Genomic DNA, 22,674 nt, shown 5'->3' with positions numbered 1-22,674 from the left:
TCTGGCAAACAGTTTCTGCGTTTCCAGAACTATTGCAATTGGCTTAACTTACATACTTACGAGCCAAAATCTTTCTAGTACATTGGATATACTAAGTAAATCGGCATGTTTCCATCGAGACTCCTTCATAAAATGGTTTCTTTGCAAGAAATATCGCCAAGGAATAAGAAATTACATCGATGTCAATTATTCATGTGTGAACGAAAAAGAAATGAACAACTATATTTTACCTTAAGAGTAACACTTGTGTAAATTGACTTCAATTCCGTAGGTTGACTAGTCTGATAAGAAATAGCAAGATTGCTAAACTGCGATGGCCGAGAATCGAACTCGGGTCAATTGCTTGGAAGGCAACTATGCTAACCACTATACCACCATCGCTTGACGTAAGTTAGCGTCATGATTTCCGTATTGTCACATCTTTTTAAATTACAGAAAATCGACCAGTATTACCACTTGATGACCTTGTATCGTGGTACATTAAGCATTCTCTATCACTATATCAAAGCAACCTCTCTAATTATGTTGCAATGCGATGATCATGTATATTCAGATAATTATATGTTTGTCAGGAGTGGGATTTGAACCCACGCCTTCATTGAAGACCAGAATACTGCAACTTCTTTTATTGAAGCAAGGATTATGTCCTTGAGTCTGGCGCCTTAGACCGCTCGGCCATCCTGACCACATCAGATATACCTAAATTCTTTTTCCCTAAAAATGTGGCATTTAAACTCTTCTAACTCATTCAAGAGTTCCTTGCCCTAGGCGATTTATACCAGGACAACAATTGTATTACGTTGTATTGCGTTTGAATATGTATTTTTTTTGAATATGTATTTTCTTGAGTCTGGTGCCTTAGACCGCTCGGCCATCATGACCTCATCAGATCTAGCTAAATTTCTTTGCATTACATATGTGGGATTTAAACTCTTCTAACTCATTCAAGAGTTCCTTGCCCTAGGCTGTTTATACCAGGACAACAATTGTATTATGTTGTATTGATTTGGAATATGTATTTTTCAAGCGATTTCATCCCATATTGTCTAGTGGTTAGGATACCTGGCTTTCACCCAGGAGGCCCGGGTTCAATTCCCGGTATGGAAAAAGAGGAACTGGACAATTTTGCAAGTTTTGGCCATTTTTGTAAAATACATCTGGCAAACAGTTTCTGCGTTTCCAGAACTATTGCAATTGGCTTAACTTACATACTTACGAGCCAAAATCTTTCTAGTACATTGGATATACTAAGTAAATCGGCATGTTTCCATCGAGACTCCTTCATAAAATGGTTTCTTTGCAAGAAATATCGCCAAGGAATAAGAAATTACATCGATGTCAATTATTCATGTGTGAACGAAAAAGAAATGAACAACTATATTTTACCTGAAGAGTAACATTTGTGTAAATTGACTTCAATTCCGTAGGTTGACTAGTCTGATAAGAAATAGCAAGATTGCTAAACTGCGATGGCCGAGAATCGAACTCGGGTCAATTGCTTGGAAGGCAACTATGCTAACCACTATACCACCATCGCTTGACGTAAGTTAGCGTCATGATTTCCGTATTGTCACATCTTTTTAAATTACAGAAAATCGACCAGTATTACCACTTGATGACCTTGTATCGTGGTACATTAAGCATTCTCTATCACTATATCAAAGCAACCTCTCTAATTATGTTGCAATGCGATGATCATGTATATTCAGATAATTATATGTTTGTCAGGAGTGGGATTTGAACCCACGCCTTCATTGAAGACCAGAATACTGCAACTTCTTTTATTGAAGCAAGGATTATGTCCTTGAGTCTGGCGCCTTAGACCGCTCGGCCATCCTGACCACATCAGATATACCTAAATTCTTTTTCCCTAAAAATGTGGCATTAAAACTCTTCTAACTCATTCAAGAGTTCCTTGCCCTAGGCGATTTATACCAGGACAACAATTGTATTACGTTGTATTGCGTTTGAATATGTATTTTTTTTTGAATATGTATTTTCTTGAGTCTGGTGCCTTAGACCGCTCGGCCATCATGACCTCATCAGATCTAGCTAAATTTCTTTGCATTACAGATGTGGGATTTAAACTCTTCTAACTCATTCAAGAGTTCCTTGCCCTAGGCTGTTTATACCAGGACAACAATTGTATTATGTTGTATTGATTTGGAATATGTATTTTTCAAGCGATTTCATCCCATATTGTCTAGTGGTTAGGATACCTGGCACTCACCCAGGAGGCCCGGGTTCAATTCCCGGTATGGGAAAAGAGGAACTGGACAATTTTGCAAGTTTTGGCCATTTTTGTAAAATACATCTGGCAAACAGTTTCTGCGTTTCCAGAACTATTGCAATTGGCTTAACTTACATACTTACGAGCCAAAATCTTTCTAGTACATTGGATATACTAAGTAAATCGGCATGTTTCCATCGAGACTCCTTCATAAAATGGTTTCTTTGCAAGAAATATCGCCAAGGAATAAGAAATTACATCGATGTCAATTATTCATGTGTGAACGAAAAAGAAATGAACAACTATATTTTACCTTAAGAGTAACACTTGTGTAAATTTACTTCAATTCCGTAGGTTGACTAGTCTGATAAGAAATAGCAAGATTGCTAAACTGCGATGGCCGAGAATCGAACTCGGGTCAATTGCTTGGAAGGCAACTATGCTAACCACTATACCACCATCGCTTGACGTAAGTTAGCGTCATGATTTCCGTATTGTCACATCTTTTTAAATTACAGAAAATCGACCAGTATTACCACTTTATGACCTTGTATCGTGGTACATTAAGCATTCTCTATCACTATATCAAAGCAACCTCTCTAATTATGTTGCAATGCGATGATCATGTATATTCAGATAATTATATGTTTGTCAGGAGTGGGATTTGAACCCACGCCTTCATTGAAGACCAGAATACTGCAACTTCTTTTATTGAAGCAAGGATTATGTCCTTGAGTCTGGCGCCTTAGACCGCTCGGCCATCCTGACCACATCAGATATACCTAAATTCTTTTTCCCTAAAAATGTGGCATTAAAACTCTTCTAACTCATTCAAGAGTTCCTTGCCCTAGGCGATTTATACCAGGACAACAATTGTATTACGTTGTATTGCGTTTGAATATGTATTTTTTTTGAATATGTATTTTCTTGAGTCTGGTGCCTTAGACCGCTCGGCCATCATGACCTCATCAGATCTAGCTAAATTTCTTTGCATTACAGATGTGGGATTTAAACTCTTCTAACTCATTCAAGAGTTCCTTGCCCTAGGCTGTTTATACCAGGACAACAATTGTATTATGTTGTATTGATTTGGAATATGTATTTTTCAAGCGATTTCATCCCATATTGTCTAGTGGTTAGGATACCTGGCTCTCACCCAGGAGGCCCGGGTTCAATTCCCGGTATGGGAAAAGAGGAACTGGACAATTTTGCAAGTTTTGGCCATTTTTGTAAAATACATCTGGCAAACAGTTTCTGCGTTTCCAGAACTATTGCAATTGGCTTAACTTACATACTTACGAGCCAAAATCTTTCTAGTACATTGGATATACTAAGTAAATCGGCATGTTTCCATCGAGACTCCTTCATTAAATGGTTTCTTTGCAAGAAATATCGCCAAGGAATAAGAAATTACATCGATGTCAATTATTCATGTGTGAACGAAAAAGAAATGAACAACTATATTTTAACTAAAGAGTAACATTTGTGTAAATTGACTTCAATTCCGTAGGTTGACTAGTCTGCTAAGAAATAGCAATATTGCTAAACTGCGATGGCCGAGAATCGAACTCGGGTCAATTGCTTGGAAGGCAACTATGCTAACCACTATACCACCATCGCTTGACGTAAGTTAGCGTCATGATTTCCGTATTGTCACATCTTTTTAAATTACAGAAAATCGACCAGTATTACCACTTGATGACCTTGTATCGTGGTACATTAAGCATTCTCTATCACTATATCAAAGCAACCTCTCTAATTATGTTGCAATGCGATGATCATGTATATTCAGATAATTATATGTTTGTCAGGAGTGGGATTTGAACCCACGCCTTCATTGAAGACCAGAATACTGCAACTTCTTTTATTGAAGCAAGGATTATGTCCTTGAGTCTGGCGCCTTAGACCGCTCGGCCATCCTGACCACATCAGATATACCTAAATTCTTTTTCCCTAAAAATGTGGCATTAAAACTCTTCTAACTCATTCAAGAGTTCCTTGCCCTAGGCGATTTATACCAGGACAACAATTGTATTACGTTGTATTGCGTTTGAATATGTATTTTTTTTTGAATATGTATTTTCTTGAGTCTGGTGCCTTAGACCGCTCGGCCATCATGACCTCATCAGATCTAGCTAAATTTCTTTGCATTACAGATGTGGGATTTAAACTCTTCTAACTCATTCAAGAGTTCCTTGCCCTAGGCTGTTTATACCAGGACAACAATTGTATTATGTTGTATTGATTTGGAATATGTATTTTTCAAGCGATTTCATCCCATATTGTCTAGTGGTTAGGATACCTGGCTCTCACCCAGGAGGCCCGGGTTCAATTCCCGGTATGGGAAAAGAGGAACTGGACAATTTTGCAAGTTTTGGCCATTTTTGTAAAATACATCTGGCAAACAGTTTCTGCGTTTCCAGAACTATTGCAATTGGCTTAACTTACATACTTACGAGCCAAAATCTTTCTAGTACATTGGATATACTAAGTAAATCGGCATGTTTCCATCGAGACTCCTTCATTAAATGGTTTCTTTGCAAGAAATATCGCCAAGGAATAAGAAATTACATCGATGTCAATTATTCATGTGTGAACGAAAAAGAAATGAACAACTATATTTTAACTAAAGAGTAACATTTGTGTAAATTGACTTCAATTCCGTAGGTTGACTAGTCTGCTAAGAAATAGCAATATTGCTAAACTGCGATGGCCGAGAATCGAACTCGGGTCAATTGCTTGGAAGGCAACTATGCTAACCACTATACCACCATCGCTTGACGTAAGTTAGCGTCATGATTTCCGTATTGTCACATCTTTTTAAATTACAGAAAATCGACCAGTATTACCACTTGATGACCTTGTATCGTGGTACATTAAGCATTCTCTATCACTATATCAAAGCAACCTCTCTAATTATGTTGCAATGCGATGATCATGTATATTCAGATAATTATATGTTTGTCAGGAGTGGGATTTGAACCCACGCCTTCATTGAAGACCAGAATACTGCAACTTCTTTTATTGAAGCAAGGATTATGTCCTTGAGTCTGGCGCCTTAGACCGCTCGGCCATCCTGACCACATCAGATATACCTAAATTCTTTTTCCCTAAAAATGTGGCATTAAAACTCTTCTAACTCATTCAAGAGTTCCTTGCCCTAGGCGATTTATACCAGGACAACAATTGTATTACGTTGTATTGCGTTTGAATATGTATTTTTTTTTGAATATGTATTTTCTTGAGTCTGGTGCCTTAGACCGCTCGGCCATCATGACCTCATCAGATCTAGCTAAATTTCTTTGCATTACAGATGTGGGATTTAAACTCTTCTAACTCATTCAAGAGTTCCTTGCCCTAGGCCGTTTATACCAGGACAACAATTGTATTATGTTGTATTGATTTGGAATATGTATTTTTCAAGCGATTTCATCCCATATTGTCTAGTGGTTAGGATACCTGGCTCTCACCCAGGAGGCCCGGGTTCAAGGGAAAAGAGGAACTGGACAATTTTGCAAGTTTTGGCCATTTTTGTAAAATACATCTGGCAAACAGTTTCTGCGTTTCCATAACTATTGCAATTGGCTTAGCTTACATACTTACGAGCCAAAATCTTTCTAGTACATTGGATATACTAAGTAAATCGGCATGTTTCCATCGAGACTCCTTCATTAAATGGTTTCTTTGCAAGAAATATCGCCAAGGAATAAGAAATTACATCGATGTCAATTATTCATGTGTGAACGAAAAAGAAATGAACAACTATATTTTAACTAAACAGTAACATTTGTGTAAATTGACTTCAATTCCGTAGGTTGACTAGTCTGCTAAGAAATAGCAATATTGCTAAACTGCGATGGCCGAGAATCAAACTCGGGTCAATTGCTTGGAAGGCAACTATGCTAACCACTATACCACCATCGCTTGACGTAAGTTAGCGTCATGATTTCCGTATTGTCACATCTTTTTAAATTACAGAAAATCGACCAGTATTACCACTTGATGACCTTGTATCGTGGTACATTAAGATTAAGCATTCTCTATCACTATATCAAAGCAACCTCTCTAATTATGTTGCAATGCGATGATCATGTATATTCAGATAATTATATGTGTGTCAGGAGTGGGATTTGAACCCACGCCTTCATTGAAGACCAGAATACTGCAACTTCTTTTATTGAAGCAAGGATTATGTCCTTGAGTCTGGCGCCTTAGACCTCTCGGCCATCCTGACCACATCAGATATACCTAAATTCTTTTTCCCTAAAAATGTGGCATTAAAACTCTTCTAACTCATTCAAGAGTTCCTTGCCTTAGGCGATTTATACCAGGACAACAATTGTATTACGTTGTATTGCGTTTGAATATGTATTTTTTTTGAATATGTATTTTCTTGAGTCTGGTGCCTTAGACCGCTCGGCCATCATGACCTCATCAGATCTAGCTAAATTTCTTTGCATTACAGATGTGGGATTTAAACTCTTCTAACTCATTCAAGAGTTCCTTGCCCTAGGCCGTTTATACCAGGACAACAATTGTATTATGTTGTATTGATTTGGAATATGTATTTTTCAAGTGATTTCATCCCATATTGTCTAGTGGTTAGGATACCTGGCTCTCACCCAGGAGGCCCGGGTTCAATTCCCGGTATGGGAAAAGAGGAACTGGACAATTTTGCAAGTTTTGGCCATTTTTGTAAAATACATCTGGCAAACAGTTTCTGCGTTTCCAGAACTATTGCAATTGGCTTAACTTACATACTTACGAGCCAAAATCTTTCTAGTACATTGGATATACTAAGTAAATCGGCATGTTTCCATCGAGACTCCTTCATAAAATGGTTTCTTTGCAAGAAATATCGCCAAGGAATAAGAAATTACATCGATGTCAATTATTCATGTGTGAACGAAAAAGAAATGAATAACTATATTTTACCTTAAGAGTAACACTTGTGTAAATTGACTTCAATTCCGTAGGTTGACTAGTCTGATAAGAAATAGCAAGATTGCTAAACTGCGATGGCCGAGAATCGAACTCGGGTCAATTGCTTGGAAGGCAACTATGCTAACCACTATACCACCATCGCTTGACGTAAGTTAGCGTCATGATTTCCGTATTGTCACATCTTTTTAAATTACAGAAAATCGACCAGTATTACCACTTGATGACCTTGTATCGTGGTACATTAAGCATTCTCTATCACTATATCAAAGCAACCTCTCTAATTATGTTGCAATGCGATGATCATGTATATTCAGATAATTATATGTTTGTCAGGAGTGGGATTTGAACCCACGCCTTCATTGAAGACCAGAATACTGCAACTTCTTTTATTGAAGCAAGGATTATGTCCTTGAGTCTGGCGCCTTAGACCGCTCGGCCATCCTGACCACATCAGATATACCTAAATTCTTTTTCCCTAAAAATGTGGCATTAAAACTCTTCTAACTCATTCAAGAGTTCCTTGCCCTAGGCGATTTATACCAGGACAACAATTGTATTACGTTGTATTGCGTTTGAATATGTATTTTTTTTTTGAATATGTATTTTCTTGAGTCTGGTGCCTTAGACCGCTCGGCCATCATGACCTCATCAGATCTAGCTAAATTTCTTTGCATTACAGATGTGGGATTTAAACTCTTCTAACTCATTCAAGAGTTCCTTGCCCTAGGCTGTTTATACCAGGACAACAATTGTATTATGTTGTATTGATTTGGAATATGTATTTTTCAAGCGATTTCATCCCATATTGTCTAGTGGTTAGGATACCTGGCTCTCACCCAGGAGGCACGGGTGCAATTCCCGGTATGGGAAAAGAGGAACTGGACAATTGCATGTAAATCGCTCGACCTTAACTTATAGTGTTGACACTTGTATTTAGCCGTTTCAACGCAAACAAAAAACAAAAGAATAACGATATGGTCCGCCTCAGGACCTCAACGCCCCCTTTATCCTCAGACGCTTTTCGGCTCTTACGCAAAACGGTCATGCCGTCAGATAGTTCAACTTCGTCATCTTCGGAAAGTGATTCTTCAGCCTCTCGCCGTTCTCGTCGTTCAAGACGGGAGCGTCGTCCAGCCCAAGATCGGCCGGATCGTTCTCGCAGCCCACGTCGCGGATCTCGAGCTCCAGACGAGGCAGAACAGGAGAGGTTGGAGCGTGAACGGAGGGAACGGTCTAGAGAAAGGTTGGAGCGAATCGTGGAAGAAGATCGTTTAAGGAGAGAGCAGTCAGAAGAACGGCGAGCTCAACAAAATCAGCCAAGAGATGGACAACCGGCAGATGGGCAGCAGCCAGGAGATGAGCAGCCAGGAGATAGGCAGCCAGTTCAGCCGCCGGGTCAAGAATCGAAGCAGTTCAAATTCACGGTGGCCAGGAAGAGAATGAAGGTCTTCAGGAACTGGATGACAACCTCTTTAAGCGCGCCGGAAGCCAGAAATCTTCGTGATAGTTTCATTCCGAGTTTCCCTAACTCTGGTTTTGATTTAGTTTGTCCCCAGGTAGACTCTTCTTTTTCTCGCCGCTTCAAAGACATTAAAACTCCAGAGATGTCCAAGGCGGAGGCTACGGAAAGGTCCCTGAAAGCTGAACAGTACAAAATTTTGGATGTAGCGCGTCCGCTTTTATTCCTGAGAGAAAAAATTGCGGAATCCGCAGATTTGAGAGATTCTCCATTGGCAGAAGCAGCAGATACGGCCCTGCGTCTCTGGGGCCACACGTTTCACAATGTGACTACCAGCCAACGGGAAAATTTGCTGAAAGTTTCGGATCCGAAATTTCTCTCCTTGTTGAAGGAGCCCCACCGTTTCAAGCCGCGGGAGTGCGCTTCGCTTTTTGGTCGACACTTCATCAAGAACATGGTGAAGGAGGCAACAGACGACCAAACTCTTAGAAGCATTAGTAGCAGCCATAGCTCGTCATCAAGGCCTAGAGCGGGCAGCAGCGGTTATCGTGGCACCTCATCAAGATCTCATCGTGGAGGAAATTTCGGTCAAGGAGGCTATAGCAACGGCTATAACGGCGGCTCATCCGGCACCTTTAACAGGAGCAGAGGAAACCACTCAATCAGGTCGGAAAATTTATCTTTAGTACCTAATTATTCCTTAGATTCTCCGCCCATTGTGGGAGGTAGATTAAGACATTTTGTTGATTCCTGGAAATGTTTGTCGAGTGATCCCTGGGTCTTACAAAGCATCAGTCATGGTGTAAAGTTAGAGTTTTTGGCGAGCCCGTTTCAAGCTCGTAACCAAAGCAACATGGAAATGGGGGAGAGTCAATGGGCGCTCTGTAATCAAGAAATTCAGGATCTTGTAAGAAAAGAAGCTATTGAGCCGGTTGAAGAATCGGAACAATGTTTTGTCAGTGGGGTGTTTATTATTCCCAAAAAATCGGGTGGGTTTAGGCCGATAGTAAACTTGAAAGCTTTAAATAAATTTGTCTGTTCCCCTCATTTTAAGATGGAAGGGGTTAGTTCTTTACAAGAGATCATTCGCCCCGACGATTTTTTTACAAAAATTGATCTGAAGGACGCATATCTTACCGTGCCTCTTCACCAAGAGGACAGAAAATTTATTCAAATCAGGTGGGGGGGGGGGGCAACTTTTCCAATTCAAAACGCTAGCCTTCGGTCTGACATCCGCCCCCTTTTTATTTACTAAAATTCTTAAACCTATTGTGACCTTCCTACGGTCCCAAGGTTTTCGTCTTGTCATCTATTTAGACGACATTTTGCTATTAAATTCTTGCAAAAAGGAGGCGGAGCGGGAATTTTTGGTTGCCACGGAGCTTTTAGAAAAATGTGGTTTTGTGATAAATGTAGAGAAATCTATCGGCACCCCCCACCAAGTAATCGAATTCCTGGGGTTTATTGTAGACTCGCGTAACCTGTCACTTTCCTTACGCGCGGAAAAAGTTGACGAAATCATTCGTCTGTGTCAAAATTTGTTTTCGAAAAGTTCCGCACCTTTACGGGAGATTGCTAAAGTCCTCGGTCTTTTTGCTTGGGCGATCAAGGCCGTTCCTTTTGCCCAGTCCCATTATAGAGAGTTGCAGAGGCTCTATATTGATGGTTGCGTCCGGTTCGAAAATAATTTAAATTCTTTGGTTTTATTAGACAACGGCTCTAAAATTAATTTGTCCTGGTGGGTTGCTAATTTGAGTAAATATAACGGAAAGCCAATGTTGGCGGTGGATCCCGATCTGACCATCTATTCGGATGCATCAAACTCAGGGTGGGGTGGCGTGCTTAATGGGGTCTCGACAAGGGGCCCTTGGACGGAAGCAGATAGGCTGAGGCATATCAATGAATTAGAGCTTCTTGCGGCATTATACTCTCTCAAAGCCTTCACTAGTCAATTGGAGGGAATTTCTATTCGTTTAATGATGGATAACTCCACGGCCGTTTGTTATGTAAACAAAGCCGGAGGGACGCGTTCGAAAAGTCTTAACGATATAGCGGCGGACATTATGTGTTGGTGCGAGAGTAGAAAAATTTCGGTCCACGCAGTTCATCTCCCTGGAATATTGAATTCTCTCGCAGATCTGCAATCCAGATGGAAACGGGAGTCCAGCGACTGGAAGCTCAAGACGTCCATCTTTTCCCAGCTGTCGGAACTGTGGGCACCGGAAGTGGATTTATTTGCATCCCATTGGAACCGGCAAGTGGCGCGGTTTATGAGCTGGAAACCCCAGCCGGAATCGGTGGCGTTGGACGCTTTCACTCAGAATTGGAAGAATCTGAAAGGATACGCGTTTCCCCCGTTCAATCTGATCCACCGATGCTTGATCAAGATCAGGAGGGACAGAGCGGACGTGCTGATGGTAACCCCAGTGTGGCCGTCTCAGCCGTGGTGGCCAACGATTTTGGAGCTGTCCTGTCGGCCGGCCCGCATTTTGATACCGAGCGAGGACCTGTTGCTGGACGCGACGGGCACCAGCCACCCACTCCTAGTGCGAGGGTCCCTCCTGTTGGCCGCATGGATCTTATCAGGCGACGATATGAAAACCGAGGCCTTTCGGAGGGAGTGGTGCAATTACTCCTGGCCAGCAATCGCGAAACCACATCAGCTACTTACAAAAGTGCCTGGAACGTTTGGTTCCATTGGTGCTCTAAGAGGAGTGAAAATCCCTTGTCTCCTACTCTAAATTTGATTTTGAAATTTTTATCGGATCTTTTCGAAGAAGGTAAAGCGTACAGGTCAATAAATGTGTATCGGTCAATGTTGTCCGGTACGCTGGAAAAGATAGAGGGCTGGGATGTAGGTAAACACCCTCTGGTTGTCAAACTGATGCAAGGAATTTTTAATTCTTCCCCTCCCAAACCAAAGTATACTGGGTTTTGGAGCACAGATACAGTTTTGGATTATATCGAGTCGCTAGGCCCCGATAGCGGGTTGAGCCTAGCAGTTTTATCTAAGAAATTAGTAATTTTGTTGGCTCTCACTTCCTTGTTTAGAGTTTCGGAGATTGCATCTATTGATTTTTCGTCTATGGTTTTCTCAGGGCCGGCAGTGAAGTTCGCCTTGTCAAAGCTCAGAAAGTCGCAGACACCTAGCTCAGCAGGAGCGATCTTCTCCTTAAAAAAGCTCACGGTTTTGTCAAACGTCTGTCCAGTCTCGTGTCTTGATTATTATTGTAAAGAAACACGCAAGTTCAGGAATGATTCTAACTCTAATCTTATGTTAAGCATTAAATCCCCCCCACGCCCCGATCGGCGCTTCAACGGTGGCCAGATGGATCAAAGATTTTCTGGGCGACGCAGGAATTGACACGTCAATTTATTCAGCGCATTCCACCCGTGGGGCGGCCGCATCTAAGGCGGTGGCGACGGGTTTATCAATCGAAACAATTTTGCGTTCGGGCAACTGGTCGTCCGAAAGCGTATTCGCCAAGCATTACAGTCGGCCAATCGAGAAAGAAAGCGTGGCTAGCCAAGTGCTAGGTGGTGCCAGTGGTTTGGCTGGTTAACGTGCTTTGAAGTCACTATAAGTTAAGGTCGAGCGATTTACATGCAATTAGTAAATTGCTCGAGGTCGCGAAGCGACCGAAGAGCAGTTATGATTGTATGTATAATAAAGCGAGACCTTAACTTAGGTTAAGGTACCCCCCCAACCCGCTCCTAACTTTATTAATCGTTGTTTTTCTTCATTCCTTTCAGAGGAAGAGGATTTGGCAGTAACCAGCATAAAAGGTGAAGAGTTGGCCTACTCTTTCGGATCAGCGGCCCTGAGAAGATTTCCCGAGCCTTAAAGGTCTGAGGATAAAGGGGGCGTTGAGGTCCTGAGGCGGACCATATCGTTATTCTTTTGTTTTTTGTTTGCGTTGAAAGGGCTAAATACAAGTGTCAACACTATAAGTTAAGGTCTCGCTTTATTATACATACAATCATAACTGCTCTTCGGTCGCTTCGCGACCTCGAGCAATTTACTAATTTTGCAAGTTTTGGCCATTTTTGTAAAATACATCTGGCAAACAGTTTCTGCGTTTCCAGAACTATTGCAATTGGCTTAACTTACATACTTACGAGCCAAAATCTTTCTAGTACATTGGATATACTAAGTAAATCGGCATGCTTCCATCGAGACTCCTTCATAAAATGGTTTCTTTGCAAGAAATATCGCCAAGGAATAAGAAATTACATCGATGTCAATTATTCATGTGTGAACGAAAAAGAAATGAACAACTATATTTTACCTGAAGAGTAACACTTGTGTAAATTGACTTCAATTCCGTAGGTTGACTAGTATGATAAGAAATAGCAAGATTGCTAAACTGCGATGGCCGAGAATCGAACTCGGGTCAATTGCTTGGAAGGCAACTATGCTAACCACTATACCACCATCGCTTGACGTAAGTTAGCGTCATGATTTCCGTATTGTCACATCTTTTTAAATTACAGAAAATCGACCAGTATTACCACTTGATGACCTTGTATCGTGGTACATTAAGCATTCTCTATCACTATATCAAAGCAACCTCTCTAATTATGTTGCAATGCGATGATCATGTATATTCAGATAATTATATGTTTGTCAGGAGTGGGATTTGAACCCACGCCTTCATTGAAGACCAGAATACTGCAACTTCTTTTATTGAAGCAAGGATTATGTCCTTGAGTCTGGCGCCTTAGACCGCTCGGCCATCCTGACCACATCAAATATACCTAAATTCTTTCTCCCTAAAAATGTGGCATTAAAACTCTTCTAACTCATTCAAGAGTTCCTTGCCCTAGGCGATTTATACCAGGACAACAATTGTATTACGTTGTATTGCGTTTGAGTATGTATTTTTTTGAATATGTATTTTCTTGAGTCTGGTGCCTTAGACCGCTCGGCCATCATGACCTCATCAGATCTAGCTAAATTTCTTTGCATTACAGATGTGGGATTTAAACTCTTCTAACTCATTCAAGAGTTCCTTGCCCTAGGCTGTTTATACCAGGACAACAATTGTATTATGTTGTATTGATTTGAAATATGTATTTTTCAAGCGATTTCATCCAATATTGTCTCGTGGTTAGGATACCTGGCTCTCACCCAGGAGGACCGGGTTCAATTCCCGGTATGGGAAAAGAGGAACTGGACAATTTTGCAAGTTTTGGCCATTTTTGTCAAATACATCTTGCAAACAGTTTCTGCGTTTCCAGAACTATTGCAATCGGCTTAACTTACATACTTACGAGCCAAAATATTTCTAGTACATTGGATATACTAAGTACATCGGCATGTTTCCATCGAGACTCCTTCATAAAATGGTTTCTTTGCAAGAAATATCGCCAAGGAATAAGAAATGACATCTATGTCAATAATTCATGTTCGAACGAAAAAGAAATGAACAACTATATTTTTACCTAAAGAGTACCATTTGTGTAAATTGACTTCAATTCCGTAGGTTGACTAGTCTGCTAAAAATAGCAAGATTGCTAAACTGCGATGGCCGAGAATCGAACTCGGGTCAATTGCTTGGAAGGCAACTATGCTAACCACTATACCACCATCGCTTGACGTAAGATAGCGTCATGATTTCCGTATTGTCACATCTTTTTAACAAGCAATCCACCACTCAAGTGCACCAAATCCATGGACCCCACTTTTTTTTCCCATTCCGCTATGGGACCTAAAAATCTGAAATAATTCAGGCATATCCAGTTTTTTACTCCGGATTCACCTGTGTTTGCAGAATTTAAATATTCCCTGCCGTTTGGGAGATATTTAATGTTAAAGTTTGGGTTTTTTCAAATTTTAACAATTTTGGGGGGTCTTTGGTATCGCTTTCTGGGTAAATGCTAACATTTAAAAAAAAACAAATTCTCCCAAAAGTTTGCTCGTCCATCCCTCAATACGAATCCAAAAGGAATTTACATTCTAGATTAGATTGGCCGAGTTATTCCCAATCTAGTAAAGTGTAATTTTTACAAGTTTCCCACCAAGCCTAGTCGCCATTTTTTATCACTCTCCCTCGCGTTCCTGGTGGATGACAGCCGAAGCATACGAGTTTTCTGCACCTCGGGCTTCATATTGCCGGCCACTAGACTATATGAAAGGGCCTACAGTATGTCCCCCGGTCTAAAGTGAAGGCCAGGAAAGCGTAGCTTGGGCTGTCATCCGCCAGGAACGCGAGGGAGAGTGATAAAAAATGGCGACTAGGCTTGGTGGGAAACTTGTAAAAATTACACTTTACTAGATTGGGAATAACTCGGCCAATCTAGTCTAGAATGTAAATTCCTTTTGGATTCGTATTGAGGGATGGACGAGCAAACTTTTGGAAGAATTTGTTTTTTTTTTAATGTTAGCATTTACCCAGAAAGCGATACCAAAGACCCCCCAAAATTGTTAAAATTTGAAAAAACCCAAACTTTAACATTAAATATCTCCCAAACGGCAGGGAATATTTAAATTCTGCAAACACAGGTGAATCCGGAGTAAAAAACTGGACATGCCTGAATTATTTCAGATTTTTAGGTCCCATAGCGGAATGGGAAAAAAAAGTGGGGTCCATGGATTTGGTGCACTTGAGTGGTGGATTGCTTGTTAAATTACAGAAAATCGACCAGTATTACCACTTGATGACCTTGTATCGTGGTACATTAAGCATTCTCTATCACTATATCAAAGCAACCTCTCTAATTATGTTGCAATGCGATGATCATGTATATTCAGATAATTATATGTTTGTCAGGAGTGGGATTTTAACCCACGCCTTCATTGAAGACCAGAATACTGCAACTTCTTTTATTGAAGCAAGGATTATGTCCTTGAGTCTGGCGCCTTAGACCGCTCGGCCATCCTGACCACATCAGATATACCTAAATTCTTTTTCCCTAAAAATGTGGCATTAAAACTCTTCTAACTCATTCAAGAGTTCCTTGCCCTAGGCGATTTATACCAGGACAACAATTGTATTACGTTGTATTGCGTTTGAATATGTATTTTTTTTGAATATGTATTTTCTTGAGTCTGGTGCCTTAGACCGCTCGGCCATCATGACCTCATCAGATCTAGCTAAATTTCTTTGCATTACAGATGTGGGATTTAAACTCTTCTAACTCATTCAAGAGTTCCTTGCCCTAGGCTGTTTATACCAGGACAACAATTGTATTATGTTGTATTGATTTGGAATATGTATTTTTCAAGCGATTTCATCCCATATTGTGTAGTGGTTAGGATACCTGGCTCTCACCCAGGAGGCCCGGATTCAATTCCCGGTATGGGAAAAGAGGAACTGGACAATTTTGCAAGTTTTGGCCATTTTTGTAAAATACATCTGGCAAACAGTTTCTGCGTTTCCAGAACTATTGCAATTGGCTTAACTTACATACTTACGAGCCAAAATCTTTCTAGTACATTGGATATACTAAGTAAATCGGCATGTTTCCATCGAGACTCTTTCATAAAATGGTTTCTTTGCAAGAAATATCGCCAAGGAATAAGAAATTACATCGATGTCAATTATTCATGTGTGAACGAAAAAGAAATGAACAACTATATTTTACCTAAAGAGTAACATTTGTGTAAATTGACTTCAATTCCGTAGGTTGACTAGTCTGATAAGAAATAGCAAGATTGCTAAACTGCGATGGCCGAGAATCGAACTCGGGTCAATTGCTTGGAAGGCAACTATGCTAACCACTATACCACCATCGCTTGACGTAAGTTAGCGTCATGATTTCCGTATTGTCACATCTTTTTAAATTACAGAAAATCGACCAGTATTACCACTTGATGACCTTGTATCGTGGTACATTAAGCATTCTCTATCACTATATCAAAGCAACCTCTCTAATTATGTTGCAATGCGATGATCATGTATATTCAGATAATTATATGTTTGTCAGGAGTGGGATTTGAACCCACGCCTTCATTGAAGACCAGAATACTGCAACTTCTTTTATTGAAGCAAGGATTATGTCCTTGAGTCTGGCGCCTTAGACCGCTCGGCCATCCTGACCACATCAGATATACCTAAATTCTTTTTCCCTAAAAATGTGGCATTAAAACTCTTCTAACTCATTCAAGAGTTCCTTGCCCTAGGCGATTTATACCAGGACAACAATTGTATTACGTTGTATTGCGTTTGAATATGTATTTTTTTTTTGAATATGTATTTTCTTGAGTCTGGTGCCTTAGACCGCTCGGCCATCATGACCTCATCAGATCTAGCTAAATTTCTTTGCATTACATATGTGGGATTTAAACTCTTCTAACTCATTCAAGAGTTCCTTGCCCTAGGCTGTTTATACCAGGACAACAATTGTATTATGTTGTATCGATTTGGAATATGTATTTTTCAAGCGATTTCATCCCATATTGTCTAGTGGTTAGGATACCTGGCTCTCACCCAGGAGGCCCGGTTTCAATTCCCGGTATGGGAAAAGAGGAACTGGACAATTTTGCAAGTTTTGGCCATTTTTGTAAAATACATCTGGCAAACAGTTTCTGCGTTTCCAGAACTATTGCAATTGGCTTAACTTACATACTTACGAGCCAAAATCTTTCTAGTACATTGGATATACTAAGTAAATCGGCATGTTTCCATCGAGACTCCTTCATTAAATGATTTCTTTGCAAGAAATATCGCCAAGGAATAAGAAATTACATCGATGTCAATTATTCATGTGTGAACGAAAAAGAAATGAACAACTATATTTTAACTAAAGAGTAACATTTGTGTAAATTGACTTCAATTCCGTAGGTTGACTAGTCTGCTAAGAAATAGCAATATTGCTAAACTGCGATGGCCGAGAATCAAACTCGGGTCAATTGCTTGGATGGCAACTATGCTAACCACTATACCACCATCGCTTGACGTAAGTTAGCGTCATGATTTCCGTATTGTCGCATCTTTTTAAATTACAGAAAATCGACCAGTATTACCACTTGATGACCTTGTATCGTGGTACATTAAGCATTCTCTATCACTATATCAAAGCAACCTCTCTAATTATGTTGCAATGCGATGATCATGTATATTCAGATAATTATATGTTTGTCAGGAGTGGGATTTGAACCCACGCCTTCATTGAAGACCAGAATACTGCAACTTCTTTTATTGAAGCAAGGATTATGTCCTTGAGTCTGGCGCCTTAGACCGCTCGGCCATCCTGACCACATCAGATATACCTAAATTCTTTTTCCCTAAAAATGTGGCATTAAAACTCTTCTAACTCATTCAAGAGTTCCTTGCCCTAGGCGATTTATACCAGGACAACAATTGTATTACGTTGTATTGCGTTTGAATATGTATTTTTTTTTGAATATGTATTTTCTTGAGTCTGGTGCCTTAGACCGCTCGGCCATCATGACCTCATCAGATCTAGCTAAATTTCTTTGCATTACAGATGTGGGATTTAAACTCTTCTAACTCATTCAAGAGTTCCTTGCCCTAGGCTGTTTATACCAGGACAACAATTGTATTATGTTGTATTGATTTGGAATATGTATTTTTCAAGTGATTTCATCCCATATTGTCTAGTGGTTAGGATACCTGGCTCTCACCCAGGAGGCCCGGGTTCAATTCCCGGTATGGGAAAAGAGTAACTGGACAATTTTGCAAGTTTTGGCCATTTTTGTAAAATACATCTGGCAAACAGTTTCTGCGTTTCCAGAACTATTGCAATTGGCTTAACTTACATACTTACGAGCCAAAATCTTTCTAGTACATTGGATATACTAAGTAAATCGGCATGTTTCCATCGAGACTCCTTCATAAAATGGTTTCTTTGCAAGAAATATCGCCAAGGAATAAGAAATTACATCGATGTCAATTATTCATGTGTGAACGAAAAAGAAATGAACAACTATATTTACCTTAAGAGTAACACTTGTGTAAATTGACTTCAATTCCGTAGGTTGACTAGTCTGATAAGAAATAGCAAGATTGCTAAACTGCGATGGCCGAGAATCGAACTCGGGTTAATTGCTTGGAAGGCAACTATGCTAACCACTATACCACCATCGCTTGACGTAAGTTAGCGTCATGATTTCCGTATTGTCACATCTTTTTAAATTACAGAAAATCGACCGGTATTACCACTTGATGACCTTGTATCGTGGTACATTAAGCATTCTCTATCACTATATCAAAGCAACCTCTCTAATTATGTTGCAATGCGATGATCATGTATATTCAGATAATTATATGTTTGTCAGGAGTGGGATTTGAACCCACGCCTTCATTGAAGACCAGAATACTGCAACTTCTTTTATTGAAGCAAGGATTATGTCCTTGAGTCTGGCGCCTTAGACCGCTCGGCCATCCTGACCACATCAGATATACCTAAATTCTTTTTCCGTAAAAATGTGGCATTAAAACTCTTCTAACTCATTCAAGAGTTCCTTGCCCTAGGCGATTTATACCAGGACAACAATTGTATTACGTTGTATTGCGTTTGAATATGTATTTTTTTTTTTGAATATGTATTTTCTTGAGTCTGGTGCCTTAGACCGCTCGGCCATCATGACCTCATCAGATCTAGCTAAATTTCTTTGCATTACAGATGTGGGATTTAAACTCTTCTAACTCATTCAAGAGTTCCTTGCCCTAGGCTGTTTATACCAGGACAACAATTGTATTATGTTGTATTGATTTGGAATATGTATTTTTCAAGTGATTTCATCCCATATTGTCTAGTGGTTAGGATACCTGGCTCTCACCCAGGAGGCCCGGGTTCAATTCCCGGTATGGGAAAAGAGGAACTGGACAATTTTGCAAGTTTTGGCCATTTTTGTAAAATACATCTGGCAAACAGTTTCTGCGTTTCCAGAACTATTGCAATTGGCTTAACTTACATACTTACGAGCCAAAATCTTTCTAGTACATTGGATATACTAAGTAAATCGGCATGTTTCCATCGAGACTCCTTCATAAAATGGTTTCTTTGCAAGAAATATCGCCAAGGAATAAGAAATTACATCGATGTCAATTATTCATGTGTGAACGAAAAAGAAATGAACAACTATATTTACCTTAAGAGTAACACTTGTGTAAATTGACTTCAATTCCGTAGGTTGACTAGTCTGCTAGGAAATAGCAAGATTGCTAAACTGCGATGGCCGAGAATCGAACTCGGGTCAATTGCTTGGAAGGCAACTATGCTAACCACTATACCACCATCGCTTGACGTAAGTTAGCGTCATGATTTCCGTATTGTCACATCTTTTTAAATTACAGAAAATCGACCAGTATTACCACTTGATGACCTTGTATCGTGGTACATTAAGCATTCTCTATCACTATATCAAAGCAACCTCTCTAATTATGTTGCAATGCGATGACCATGTATATTCAGATAATTATATGTTTGTCAGGAGTGGGATTTGAACCCACGCCTTCATTGAAGACCAGAATACTGCAACTTCTTTTATTGAAGCAAGGATTATGTCCTTGAGTCTGGCGCCTTAGACCGCTCGGCCATCCTGACCACATCAGATATACCTAAATTCTTTTTCCCTAAAAATGTGGCATTAAAACTCTTCTAACTCATTCAAGAGTTCCTTGCCCTAGGCGATTTATACCAGGACAACAATTGTATTACGTTGTATTGCGTTTGAATATGTATTTTTTTTTTGAATATGTATTTTCTTGAGTCTGGTGCCTTAGACCGCTCGGCCATCATGACCTCATCAGATCTAGCTAAATTTCTTTGCATTACAGATGTGGGATTTAAACTCTTCTAACTCATTCAAGAGTTCCTTGCCCTAGGCTGTTTATACCAGGACAACAATTGTATTATGTTGTATTGATTTGGAATATGTATTTTTCAAGTGATTTCATCCCATATTGTCTAGTGGTTAGGATACCTGGCTCTCACCCAGGAGGCCCGGGTTCAATTCCCGGTATGGGAAAAGAGGAACTGGACAATTTTGCAAGTTTTGGCCATTTTTGTAAAATACATCTGGCAAACAGTTTCTGCGTTTCCAGAACTATTGCAATTGGCTTAACTTACATACTTACGAGCCAAAATCTTTCTAGTACATTGGATATACTAAGTAAATCGGCATGTTTCCATCGAGACTCCTTCATAAAATGGTTTCTTTGCAAGAAATATCGCCAAGGAATAAGAAATTACATCGATGTCAATTATTCATGTGTGAACGAAAAAGAAATGAACAACTATATTTACCTTAAGAGTAACACTTGTGTAAATTGACTTCAATTCCGTAGGTTGACTAGTCTGCTAGGAAATAGCAAGATTGCTAAACTGCGATGGCCGAGAATCGAACTCGGGTCAATTGCTTGGAAGGCAACTATGCTAACCACTATACCACCATCGCTTGACGTAAGTTAGCGTCATGATTTCCGTATTGTCACATCTTTTTAAATTACAGAAAATCGACCAGTATTACCACTTGATGACCTTGTATCGTGGTACATTAAGCATTCTCTATCACTATATCAAAGCAACCTCTCTAATTATGTTGCAATGCGATGACCATGTATATTCAGATAATTATATGTTTGTCAGGAGTGGGATTTGAACCCACGCCTTCATTGAAGACCAGAATACTGCAACTTCTTTTATTGAAGCAAGGATTATGTCCTTGAGTCTGGCGCCTTAGACCGCTCGGCCATCCTGACCACATCAGATATACCTAAATTCTTTTTCCCTAAAAATGTGGCATTAAAACTCTTCTAACTCATTCAAGAGTTCCTTGCCCTAGGCGATTTATACCAGGAGAACAATTGTATTACGTTGTATTGCGTTTGAATATGTATTTTTTTTTTGAATATGTATTTTCTTGAGTCTGGTGCCTTAGACCGCTCGGCCATCATGACCTCATCAGATCTAGCTAAATTTCTTTGCATTACAGATGTGGGATTTAAACTCTTCTAACTCATTCAAGAGTTCCTTGCCCTAGGCTGTTTATACCAGGACAACAATTGTATTATGTTGTATTGATTTGGAATATGTATTTTTCAAGCGATTTCATCTCATATTGTCTAGTGGTTAGGATACCTGGCTCTCACCCAGGAGGCCCGGTTTCAATTCCCGGTATGGGAAAAGAGGAACTGGACAATTTTGCAAGTTTTGGCCATTTTTGTAAAATACATCTGGCAAACAGTTTCTGCGTTTCCAGAACTATTGCAATTGGCTTAACTTACATACTTACGAGCCAAAATCTTTCTAGTACATTGGATATACTAAGTAAATCGGCATGTTTCCATCGAGACTCCTTCATTAAATGGTTTCTATGCAAGAAATATCGCCAAAGAATAAGAAATTACATCGATGTCAATTATTCATGTGTGAACGAAAAAGAAATGAACAACTATATTTTAACTAAAGAGTAACATTTGTGTAAATTGACTTCAATTCCGTAGGTTGACTAGTCTGCTAAGAAATAGCAATATTGCTAAACTGCGATGGCCGAGAATCAAACTCGGGTCAATTGCTTGGAAGGCAACTATGCTAACCACTATACCACCATCGCTTGACGTAAGTTAGCGTCATGATTTCCGTATTGTCACATCTTTTTAAATTACAGAAAATCGACCAGTATTACCACTTGATGACCTTGTATCGTGGTACATTAAGCATTCTCTATCACTATATCAAAGCAACCTCTCTAATTATGTTGCAAAGCGATGATCATGTATATTCAGATAATTATATGTTTGTCAGGAGTGGGATTTGAACCCACGCCTTCATTGAAGACCAGAATACTGCAACTTCTTTTATTGAAGCAAGGATTATGTCCTTGAGTCTGGCGCCTTAGACCTCTCGGCCATCCTGACCACATCAGATATACCTAAATTCTTTTTCCCTAAAAATGTGGCATTAAAACTCTTCTAACTCATTCAAGAGTTCCTTGCCTTAGGCGATTTATACCAGGACAACAATTGTATTACGTTGTATTGCGTTTGAATATGTATTTTTTTTGAATATGTATTTTCTTGAGTCTGGTGCCTTAGACCGCTCGGCCATCATGACCTCATCAGATCTAGCT

General features: G+C 39.8%; 1 protein-coding gene and 39 non-coding genes across 40 annotated transcripts; 11 read left to right on the top strand and 29 right to left on the bottom strand.

The window, feature by feature from the left end:
- Positions 1–309: 309 nt before the first annotated feature.
- Positions 310–381, bottom strand: Trnag-ucc. Its single transcript has one exon. It is a non-coding gene; the product is annotated as a tRNA-Gly (tRNA).
- A 185-nt stretch (positions 382–566) lies between these two features.
- Trnal-caa lies at positions 567–685 on the bottom strand. The gene is made up of 2 exons: positions 648–685; positions 567–611 (listed from the first exon to the last, which is right to left on the bottom strand). It is a non-coding gene; the product is annotated as a tRNA-Leu (tRNA).
- Positions 686–1,465: 780 nt separating this feature from the next.
- Trnag-ucc lies at positions 1,466–1,537 on the bottom strand. Its single transcript has one exon. It is a non-coding gene; the product is annotated as a tRNA-Gly (tRNA).
- A 185-nt stretch (positions 1,538–1,722) lies between these two features.
- Positions 1,723–1,841, bottom strand: Trnal-caa. Its single transcript has 2 exons — positions 1,804–1,841; positions 1,723–1,767 (listed from the first exon to the last, which is right to left on the bottom strand). It is a non-coding gene; the product is annotated as a tRNA-Leu (tRNA).
- A 351-nt stretch (positions 1,842–2,192) lies between these two features.
- Trnae-cuc lies at positions 2,193–2,264 on the top strand. Its single transcript has one exon. It is a non-coding gene; the product is annotated as a tRNA-Glu (tRNA).
- Positions 2,265–2,622: 358 nt separating this feature from the next.
- Positions 2,623–2,694, bottom strand: Trnag-ucc. Its single transcript has one exon. It is a non-coding gene; the product is annotated as a tRNA-Gly (tRNA).
- A 185-nt stretch (positions 2,695–2,879) lies between these two features.
- Trnal-caa lies at positions 2,880–2,998 on the bottom strand. Its single transcript has 2 exons — positions 2,961–2,998; positions 2,880–2,924 (listed from the first exon to the last, which is right to left on the bottom strand). It is a non-coding gene; the product is annotated as a tRNA-Leu (tRNA).
- A 350-nt stretch (positions 2,999–3,348) lies between these two features.
- On the top strand, positions 3,349–3,420 carry Trnae-cuc. Its single transcript has one exon. It is a non-coding gene; the product is annotated as a tRNA-Glu (tRNA).
- A 358-nt stretch (positions 3,421–3,778) lies between these two features.
- On the bottom strand, positions 3,779–3,850 carry Trnag-ucc. The gene has a single exon. It is a non-coding gene; the product is annotated as a tRNA-Gly (tRNA).
- Positions 3,851–4,035: 185 nt separating this feature from the next.
- Positions 4,036–4,154, bottom strand: Trnal-caa. The gene is made up of 2 exons: positions 4,117–4,154; positions 4,036–4,080 (listed from the first exon to the last, which is right to left on the bottom strand). It is a non-coding gene; the product is annotated as a tRNA-Leu (tRNA).
- Positions 4,155–4,505: 351 nt separating this feature from the next.
- Trnae-cuc lies at positions 4,506–4,577 on the top strand. The gene has a single exon. It is a non-coding gene; the product is annotated as a tRNA-Glu (tRNA).
- Positions 4,578–4,935: 358 nt separating this feature from the next.
- On the bottom strand, positions 4,936–5,007 carry Trnag-ucc. The gene has a single exon. It is a non-coding gene; the product is annotated as a tRNA-Gly (tRNA).
- Positions 5,008–5,192: 185 nt separating this feature from the next.
- Positions 5,193–5,311, bottom strand: Trnal-caa. The gene is made up of 2 exons: positions 5,274–5,311; positions 5,193–5,237 (listed from the first exon to the last, which is right to left on the bottom strand). It is a non-coding gene; the product is annotated as a tRNA-Leu (tRNA).
- A 771-nt stretch (positions 5,312–6,082) lies between these two features.
- Positions 6,083–6,154, bottom strand: Trnag-ucc. Its single transcript has one exon. It is a non-coding gene; the product is annotated as a tRNA-Gly (tRNA).
- Positions 6,155–6,345: 191 nt separating this feature from the next.
- Trnal-caa lies at positions 6,346–6,464 on the bottom strand. Its single transcript has 2 exons — positions 6,427–6,464; positions 6,346–6,390 (listed from the first exon to the last, which is right to left on the bottom strand). It is a non-coding gene; the product is annotated as a tRNA-Leu (tRNA).
- Positions 6,465–6,814: 350 nt separating this feature from the next.
- On the top strand, positions 6,815–6,886 carry Trnae-cuc. Its single transcript has one exon. It is a non-coding gene; the product is annotated as a tRNA-Glu (tRNA).
- A 358-nt stretch (positions 6,887–7,244) lies between these two features.
- On the bottom strand, positions 7,245–7,316 carry Trnag-ucc. The gene has a single exon. It is a non-coding gene; the product is annotated as a tRNA-Gly (tRNA).
- Positions 7,317–7,501: 185 nt separating this feature from the next.
- Trnal-caa lies at positions 7,502–7,620 on the bottom strand. Its single transcript has 2 exons — positions 7,583–7,620; positions 7,502–7,546 (listed from the first exon to the last, which is right to left on the bottom strand). It is a non-coding gene; the product is annotated as a tRNA-Leu (tRNA).
- A 352-nt stretch (positions 7,621–7,972) lies between these two features.
- Trnae-cuc lies at positions 7,973–8,044 on the top strand. Its single transcript has one exon. It is a non-coding gene; the product is annotated as a tRNA-Glu (tRNA).
- A 104-nt stretch (positions 8,045–8,148) lies between these two features.
- On the top strand, positions 8,149–11,997 carry LOC124342037. Its single transcript, XM_046795008.1, has 2 exons — positions 8,149–9,299; positions 10,770–11,997. The coding sequence occupies exons 1-2, from the start codon at positions 8,149–8,151 to the stop codon at positions 11,995–11,997; spliced, it is 2,379 nt and encodes a 792-aa protein (XP_046650964.1).
- Positions 11,998–13,001: 1,004 nt separating this feature from the next.
- On the bottom strand, positions 13,002–13,073 carry Trnag-ucc. Its single transcript has one exon. It is a non-coding gene; the product is annotated as a tRNA-Gly (tRNA).
- A 185-nt stretch (positions 13,074–13,258) lies between these two features.
- Trnal-caa lies at positions 13,259–13,377 on the bottom strand. Its single transcript has 2 exons — positions 13,340–13,377; positions 13,259–13,303 (listed from the first exon to the last, which is right to left on the bottom strand). It is a non-coding gene; the product is annotated as a tRNA-Leu (tRNA).
- Positions 13,378–14,156: 779 nt separating this feature from the next.
- Trnag-ucc lies at positions 14,157–14,228 on the bottom strand. The gene has a single exon. It is a non-coding gene; the product is annotated as a tRNA-Gly (tRNA).
- A 1,172-nt stretch (positions 14,229–15,400) lies between these two features.
- On the bottom strand, positions 15,401–15,519 carry Trnal-caa. The gene is made up of 2 exons: positions 15,482–15,519; positions 15,401–15,445 (listed from the first exon to the last, which is right to left on the bottom strand). It is a non-coding gene; the product is annotated as a tRNA-Leu (tRNA).
- A 780-nt stretch (positions 15,520–16,299) lies between these two features.
- On the bottom strand, positions 16,300–16,371 carry Trnag-ucc. The gene has a single exon. It is a non-coding gene; the product is annotated as a tRNA-Gly (tRNA).
- A 185-nt stretch (positions 16,372–16,556) lies between these two features.
- On the bottom strand, positions 16,557–16,675 carry Trnal-caa. The gene is made up of 2 exons: positions 16,638–16,675; positions 16,557–16,601 (listed from the first exon to the last, which is right to left on the bottom strand). It is a non-coding gene; the product is annotated as a tRNA-Leu (tRNA).
- A 352-nt stretch (positions 16,676–17,027) lies between these two features.
- On the top strand, positions 17,028–17,099 carry Trnae-cuc. Its single transcript has one exon. It is a non-coding gene; the product is annotated as a tRNA-Glu (tRNA).
- A 615-nt stretch (positions 17,100–17,714) lies between these two features.
- On the bottom strand, positions 17,715–17,833 carry Trnal-caa. The gene is made up of 2 exons: positions 17,796–17,833; positions 17,715–17,759 (listed from the first exon to the last, which is right to left on the bottom strand). It is a non-coding gene; the product is annotated as a tRNA-Leu (tRNA).
- Positions 17,834–18,184: 351 nt separating this feature from the next.
- Trnae-cuc lies at positions 18,185–18,256 on the top strand. The gene has a single exon. It is a non-coding gene; the product is annotated as a tRNA-Glu (tRNA).
- A 357-nt stretch (positions 18,257–18,613) lies between these two features.
- Positions 18,614–18,685, bottom strand: Trnag-ucc. Its single transcript has one exon. It is a non-coding gene; the product is annotated as a tRNA-Gly (tRNA).
- Positions 18,686–18,870: 185 nt separating this feature from the next.
- Trnal-caa lies at positions 18,871–18,989 on the bottom strand. Its single transcript has 2 exons — positions 18,952–18,989; positions 18,871–18,915 (listed from the first exon to the last, which is right to left on the bottom strand). It is a non-coding gene; the product is annotated as a tRNA-Leu (tRNA).
- A 353-nt stretch (positions 18,990–19,342) lies between these two features.
- On the top strand, positions 19,343–19,414 carry Trnae-cuc. Its single transcript has one exon. It is a non-coding gene; the product is annotated as a tRNA-Glu (tRNA).
- A 357-nt stretch (positions 19,415–19,771) lies between these two features.
- On the bottom strand, positions 19,772–19,843 carry Trnag-ucc. Its single transcript has one exon. It is a non-coding gene; the product is annotated as a tRNA-Gly (tRNA).
- Positions 19,844–20,028: 185 nt separating this feature from the next.
- Trnal-caa lies at positions 20,029–20,147 on the bottom strand. Its single transcript has 2 exons — positions 20,110–20,147; positions 20,029–20,073 (listed from the first exon to the last, which is right to left on the bottom strand). It is a non-coding gene; the product is annotated as a tRNA-Leu (tRNA).
- A 352-nt stretch (positions 20,148–20,499) lies between these two features.
- On the top strand, positions 20,500–20,571 carry Trnae-cuc. The gene has a single exon. It is a non-coding gene; the product is annotated as a tRNA-Glu (tRNA).
- A 357-nt stretch (positions 20,572–20,928) lies between these two features.
- Positions 20,929–21,000, bottom strand: Trnag-ucc. The gene has a single exon. It is a non-coding gene; the product is annotated as a tRNA-Gly (tRNA).
- A 185-nt stretch (positions 21,001–21,185) lies between these two features.
- Positions 21,186–21,304, bottom strand: Trnal-caa. The gene is made up of 2 exons: positions 21,267–21,304; positions 21,186–21,230 (listed from the first exon to the last, which is right to left on the bottom strand). It is a non-coding gene; the product is annotated as a tRNA-Leu (tRNA).
- Positions 21,305–21,656: 352 nt separating this feature from the next.
- Positions 21,657–21,728, top strand: Trnae-cuc. The gene has a single exon. It is a non-coding gene; the product is annotated as a tRNA-Glu (tRNA).
- Positions 21,729–22,086: 358 nt separating this feature from the next.
- Trnag-ucc lies at positions 22,087–22,158 on the bottom strand. Its single transcript has one exon. It is a non-coding gene; the product is annotated as a tRNA-Gly (tRNA).
- A 185-nt stretch (positions 22,159–22,343) lies between these two features.
- Trnal-caa lies at positions 22,344–22,462 on the bottom strand. The gene is made up of 2 exons: positions 22,425–22,462; positions 22,344–22,388 (listed from the first exon to the last, which is right to left on the bottom strand). It is a non-coding gene; the product is annotated as a tRNA-Leu (tRNA).
- Positions 22,463–22,674: the final 212 nt, after the last annotated feature.

This window comes from Daphnia pulicaria, chromosome 6, assembly GCF_021234035.1.
Source record: "Daphnia pulicaria isolate SC F1-1A chromosome 6, SC_F0-13Bv2, whole genome shotgun sequence".
In the NCBI taxonomy this organism is placed as follows: Eukaryota; Metazoa; Arthropoda; class Branchiopoda; order Diplostraca; family Daphniidae; genus Daphnia; species Daphnia pulicaria.
This window is presented reverse-complemented; position numbering and strand designations above follow the sequence as displayed.